General features: G+C 41.5%; 1 protein-coding gene across 1 annotated transcript; it reads left to right on the forward strand.

The window, feature by feature from the left end:
• The first annotated feature begins 204 nt into the window (after nucleotides 1-204).
• Nucleotides 205-3,143, forward strand: LOC112879488. Its single transcript, XM_025943749.1, has 5 exons — nucleotides 205-1,533; nucleotides 1,613-1,919; nucleotides 2,001-2,079; nucleotides 2,169-2,534; nucleotides 2,601-3,143. The coding sequence occupies exons 2-5, from the start codon at nucleotides 1,824-1,826 to the stop codon at nucleotides 2,642-2,644; spliced, it is 585 nt and encodes a 194-aa protein (XP_025799534.1). The 5' UTR covers nucleotides 205-1,533; nucleotides 1,613-1,823; the 3' UTR covers nucleotides 2,645-3,143.
• The last annotated feature ends 3,852 nt before the right edge of the window (nucleotides 3,144-6,995 follow it).

The raw sequence follows: 6,995 nt of genomic DNA on the forward strand, positions 1-6,995 counted from the left end.
CAGTGATCAGTTTGGATGTTTTTTTATATATCTATCTGATTATAAATTTATATGCTATATGCTTTAGTTCTACAATGAGTATGTCATTGCGAGATCATATTAGAAAGAGGGATGAAGAAGATGATGACATGATGTTGTTCTTTCCCTACCTTATATATTATTGGTTCTACTGGAGGGGTGGGGGACGTCATACATCAGAAGAAACAGGCGATGTTAAGGTTCGTCAACTCCTTGAGGGACATGTTAAGAACTGTCAAGTTAATTTACATTTAGGATGGAACCACACATCTTAAAAGATGTGGCAACTTATCTTAGAAGGAAAAGGATTGTTGTTGATACGAGGATTAAGGTGGAGGAGAAGTTAGGTTTCTTCCTATACATGTTAAGTCACAACGCCTCGTATGAGGATCTTCAAGTGGCCTTTGGGCACAGCAACGACACCTTCCATTATCATATCAACCACTTCTTCAAGGTGGTCATTCCTAAACTCTCTCGCTGTTTCCTTCAGCCTCCCGATCCTAATCAAGCGCATCAAAAAAATCCAAGATAATTTTAGATTCTATCCATTCTTCTAGAAATGTCTAGGTGCCATTGATGGAACTCATATTCCTATTTCCATAGCCCTTGAGAAAGCTTCTTCTTTTAGAAATAGGAAGGGCACACTAAGCATTAACGTGATGGTGGCATGCGTTTTCAATCTCAACATCATTTTCATTTCTATTGGCTGGGAGGGATTGGCTACAGATTCCAGAGTTCTAAGATCAGCTATGAGCAAGGGCTTCCAAGTACCTACAGGAAAATTCTATCTGGTTGATGGAGAGTATGCAAATACTCCATTTTTCCTTGTTCCATATCGAGGTGTTCGATACCATTTGAAAGAATTTGGGTTGGATATCAAAGACCACAGAACCCAAAGGATGTCTTCAACCACCACCATGCACTACTCAGGAATCATGTGGAAAGGGCTTTGGGGGTGCTTAAGAAGCGATTCCTCATTCTCAAAGTTGCCATATTCCACATGTTGGAAAATCAAGATTCCTGTCTCTGCTCCCATCTTCCATAATCTAATCCGATTACTTCATGGAGATGAGGAATGGTTAGGACATCATCCGGATATCTCTCCAACAAACTTTGTTGCTCTACCAAATGGTAATCAAATCAATGACTTAGGAACTGTACAAGGCAACGCTTTAAGAGACACCATCACCCAATAAATGTGGGTTCAGTACCAGCAGCATTTAAATTAGTCTTCGAATAGGTTATAATGAGTTTGTGTCATGAATAAGCTTTAAGAAAAGTTTTTTCATGGATTATAATTAGTGATTTAGCTTGTATCATGAATATGCTTGTAATAAGTGAATGATTTTTGTCATATTTGACATCAATGGTTGGAAAAGGGTCGATCCCCAAAGTTTAATATGATTGCAAGTGGGTCGCCAAAGTTGCGTAGGTTCCTAGATACAACGAGTGCTACCAAAAAGAAGTCTTCTCCTAAATGTAGTGGGGTTAAGAAGATTGGAGGTTCTCCGAGAGGTATGGTGTTCAATGTTTCTTCATGTTTTCTTGTAAATTTTCTATTATTGATGCTCTAAAATTTCCATTGTTTATGTAGTAAAACAATGGGCAAATTGGAATCCAAGACTTGAGAAGTCCCTTGTAGATATTCTCCATGAATATACAGATAATGGCTATAGAGGTGACAACGGTTGGAACTCTGAAGGGTGGAATAAGAAGTTGAAGGAATTCCATCTGAGGAACAAGCATGTGTCCTACACTAAGGCCCAAATTCTAGGAAAGAAGGGCAGCTGAAGAGAGACTAAAAGATGCTCCAAGTGGCAAGGAAGCATAGTGGGTCCAACTGGAATGATGAAAGGAATATGGTTGAAGGACCACCAACTATGTGGGATAACCTCGTAGTGGTAAGTTGATTTCTTCAAGCAATTCTATGGATAACCTCATAGTGATAACCTCATATTTGATTAATGATTTTGAATGTGTAGACATTTCCTAAAATAAAGAAGTTCCGCAACAACAAGGCAAGAGTTTCACTCTATGATGCCTTGGGACAACTTTATGATGGTAGGTTCTGCTATCATAATATATTACTTGTGATATGATTGTGGTCAAAATATTATTTATTTAGCTATTACTTCCTTGTTATCGTGTAGGTCATTTGGCTGAAGGAACTTATAATTTCGCTTCTATGGAGTCACCACAAGAGGAACAACCGCTTCAACAAATTCATGAGGTACCAGAAGAAGATGATGATGATGCAACCACTGAAAGGGATGAAGATGTGCTTCAAAGAAGCGGACTACGAAGAACTACTACTGCATCAAGAAACACACAAGGAAAGGAAGAGAAGAGGCCTAAGAGGAGTGCAATGATAAAAGAAATGATGGAGAGATTCCTGGAAATGAGGGAAGAAGAAGCTGCACGTCTGGCAAAGCAAGTAGAAGAAGAATCTGCACGTCTAGCCAAGCAAGCAGAAGAAGAAGCTGCACGTCTGGCCAGGGAAAAGGAGGCTGCTGAAAGTAGTAATTTCTCCTGCCGTGCTCCTAAGACAAATGATCTTGGTGTGACATGATGTTTTGGGACAGTCAGGGAGGGGGAGAGGCACGAACTGGGAGCTGCTCGGCACTAAGGATGGGTTGCCTGTGGTGCTCGCCATGTGGACCTCACCTTGAAACTCAAGGGATGTTGACGAACTAGAGCTGGAAGAGAAGGTTGACAAGTTTGTGTCATCGGTGTCCGTGGCGGCGGCACGGTGAAGGAGCGGTGGCGAGCGGCGGAGCAGTGGGGAAGGGGCCAAGCGTGGAAGGAGCGACAGCAGGGAAGTGGTGGCAGATGCAGCGGTGGGGAAATAGTGGCGAAGCGGCAGAGCGATGGCGGATGCGGCGGAGCGGTGGCGAAGCGGGGGGAAGTGGTGGCGGCGGATGCGGCGGCAGCGAGCTCGTACACAGCAAGCAAGCTAAGAGAGAGAGGTAACACATTAAGATTTATGTAACTTCAAGGGAGATGTGTTAATTTGATACACATGTACTCATTGATATTTTCTAAATGAGTTTAGTATTTTTACATATGGTCATTGACCTATGAAGGTAACACATGGAATGTCTTAGTTTTTTTTGAGCAAATACAAGATTTCTTATTATTATTTTGAATGGACTTGTAAATACAATCTTATTTTATGTTAAGATTAATTTGTTTGTACAAATCACTTTTCTGTATACTATCTATATTGTCACTAGGAAACTGAAATATGAATTTTTTAAAAAATTATTATTAAAGTATAGGACACATGTAGTTGTAATATGTATTTCAATCAATTATCCGGATAGAAATACCACCAGCAGAAATACCACCATGTATTGGCGGGGACGGAGCAAAACTTTCCTAGTCCTGGCACACAATAGAACCGACGCTGGCAGGCTGCCCAATTTTTCCACCGGCCCTCATCCGCTCGGCTGTTGCCGTCTCTTTCTCCGCGCCACCGTGCCGACCCCGGCCAACACCGCCGTGCCACCGCCCTGAACGTGCCGCGCCGTGCCGCACCGATAGTAGTCGCGACTCCGGCCTCTTCATCCTCCGGCCCCTCCTCCGCTCCGCGCCTCCGTGTCCTCTTCCTCCGCGTTGGCCCCTCCTTGTCCTCCGCGCCGCCAGCTCCTCATCCTCATTCGCCGCCGCGACCTCGTCTTCCTACGCTGCCACAACTGCGTCTTCCTGCGCCGCCAGCTTCTTCACCAAGGTAAATTGATTTTAGTCAAGTGCCCTACAATCTATCTGTTCGAATGTGTTATTGTGTTTCGAAATAGTGTATAATGTGTGAGTGTGACTTGATTGCAACTTGTTATTTGAATGAAATTTGGTAGAACGTGTTGTTGTTACTATGGTTAGGATTTGTTATTTGTATGAAATTTGCATAAGAACCCTACAAAATTGTTTATGAATAGGCATATGGCAAGTTGTGACTTTGGTCGTGGTAGTGTCGTTTATGGCCTTGGTCCTGGTACAGGGCATCAGGATTACCCTTTACCTATGGCTTGCCCTCCAGGTATCATGTTCAACGGAGTCAACCGAACTAGACCGACTCGTTGCCCCCAAGCAACCATACCATCTCCAGGAATAGTAAGAATTTTTTCTTGTTAAGATCATTTTAATCCTTATTAATGTTACATTACCTTTAATGCAGCGGATCGATGTGTTTATATGGCTTGCCGACGTAGTAAACAGCTTAGGTGGTATGCCTCCTCAAGTGCAAACCATGGAACGCCAACAGTTCAAGACATTAACAATCTCTTTTGATATACCAGCAAGAGAAGATCTAGGAACCATGATTCCAATAATAGCTAGTGGTAAAGAATCACCTATTGAGATGACTTATGAAAGAAATGCCATGGAAGCTTGCCTGGTAGAACTTGAGAGGCATGATTATCTAATTCCGGATTTGTCATGGTTCAAAATCAGAGCGCTTCAACAGAATGAACATGATATTATTAGTCTATGTGAGAGACTTGCACAAGAAAATCAAAATGACATGGTATGTGAGTTTTTGCCAATTTAATAATATTATGGTACTTTCTATCATTGTGTGGAGCAGTTCATAGTATTTATCTACCATCCCCATTGTAGGATATGTTTGGTAACACCTACCAAGCTTTGGAGAAGTTGGGTTATCATTGGTACCAGTCTGCGACACCCCGTACTAGAGAAGGCCTGTATCAAGACTTCTATTGAGATTCGATCTACCCCGTCTCTTGCTACGGAACCAATGTTCACCATCTATGGCAAAGCACTTCCTCGTTGATGTGAAGCTAAGGACAGCGCACTTATCCGTGCTTTGATTTTTATTGATGAAAGCCTTTTGCTTAAGAATAATAGATGATGTAATGTAATGTAGGCATGCAATTGGACATTTGCATCTTGGATGGAATAATTAGAATGTAATATGTATTAGCTTTATCGAATATTTCAATTGCATGCATTTTAAATATTTAGATGTTTGATGTGCTTGCATATTTATATCACTTTTGGGGCCATGCAGTGCGATGTGCTTGTATATTTATATCAATTTATTTAGATATATTTAATTTTTTGCAGATTGATCAAATATTTATGCTGGAGGGTTACCTACCGCCAGCATATCATCTTTGTTGGCTGTCAAGAATTGCCAGCACATATGAATCATTGCTGGCGGGTTTACCCAACCGCCAGCAAAAATACATATATGCTGGCGGTCAAGAACCGCCAATATAATTGTTATTGACGATTTGTGCTGGCAGTGAGTTCCTGACAGAAACTTGAACCGCTAGCATAGTGCCAATTTGACCGTCAACATAAACCTTTTATGTACGAGTGTAGAGGGATATTCTGGCATCGACGGTCTCTACAAGAATACCATATTCTAGAAGAGTGGAATTCTTAAGCCCTTCGATGAATACATCTCTTTACCTACGGATCCATCACCTGCACCCTTTTCATAACAAGAGCTTCCTAATGGAGAATTTTGACAGTCCCATTTCTAAACCGTGACTGATACAATATTATTACCGTCACAACACCAGTTTAATATAAAATACATATGGAACTTAAAGATAGTATTGGAAATTAAATTAACACTAGAAATGTAGAATGCACGCGGAAAGTAAGGGCAACACCTTAACTGGAAACGTAAAACTCACGCGAAAGTAAGGGCAACCACTCATCTGGAAATGTAAAATTCACAGGAAAGTAAACGCAACACCATAAGTGAAAATGTAAAGCTCACGCGAAATTAAAGGCAACACTTCAACTGGAAATGTAAAACTCATGCGAAAGTAAGGGCAAACACCTCAACTAGAAATGTAAAACTCACGCGGAAAGTAAGGGCGACACCTCAACTGGAAATGTAAAACTCACACGATAAGTAAGGGAAACACCACGACTGGAAAATTAAAACTCATGTGGAAGTACTGGAAATGTAAACTCATGCGGAAAGTAAGGACAATACCTAAGCTGAAAATGAAAAACTTACATGGGAAATAAAGGCAACATAACCACTAGAATATAAAACGTATGTGGAAAGCAAGACAAGAATAATGTAATAAGCAGTGGCGTGAAGCTCACTTGCCTTGAAAACTGGCACTACAGCTTAGCTACCAACTTCAAATGCCTTCGTGACACTGCTCTTGCTAGCAGCAAGGTTACCTACGGCAGCGCCAGTACTGCTTGAGCTGTTATTGGATGTGTTTTTTTTACTCAAGGAGAGCACGCACGTGCTATTTATAGGTTGCCAGAGCAGGTAGGGGATTGGGCAGTGCAAGCTCTCAGCTAGTGTAGAGTTTAGTAGAATAATGTAGAGCGAGTGAATGATGTACAATAGTGTAAAGAGCTCTCGGGACTGTAATTATCCTCAGCTTATTTTGTTTTGCTACTTTATTTTTACCGGGTGCTGATATGTACTGCTGATCTGGTTTGCTTTCTAACTCAGTGTGAAAGGGGACAGCTCTATTTGCTGGCGTTGGGCAGCAGGTAGGCATTACGCAAGCATTAGGCTGGCTACAACAATCCTTGTTCGTACACACAACTTAAGCACAATGCACAAATATATATAGGAATTATAGTGATAAAAATAGACACTAGATAATCAGTACGGATATATGATATCACTCTTCCATGCATGCATAAACAAGAGACCAATATAAATTTTATTCACAACAGTTTGGGTAGTTAGCATGAGCTAATTATCTATAATTTATCCTTTCATTTCATGGTGTTACAAAATCACTTCATGAATTCTACTCGAAGATAATATGGTGCCGTCGTCTATACGCCACCCACCGCCGCCAGCTCCACTTCTAACATGCATCTCAAATACACCTCTCCAGCTCCGATCTCAAACGTCACATGAAAGCCTTCCTCACGCAACTCCGCAATCGCGCGCAATCTTTCCTCACAGAGCCACGCAATCTCGCGCAGTCCTTCCTCACGCACTATTGGCAACGTGGTCATTATAC

This window comes from Panicum hallii, chromosome 2 (assembly GCF_002211085.1).
Source record: "Panicum hallii strain FIL2 chromosome 2, PHallii_v3.1, whole genome shotgun sequence".
Classification (NCBI taxonomy): Eukaryota; Viridiplantae; Streptophyta; class Magnoliopsida; order Poales; family Poaceae; genus Panicum; species Panicum hallii.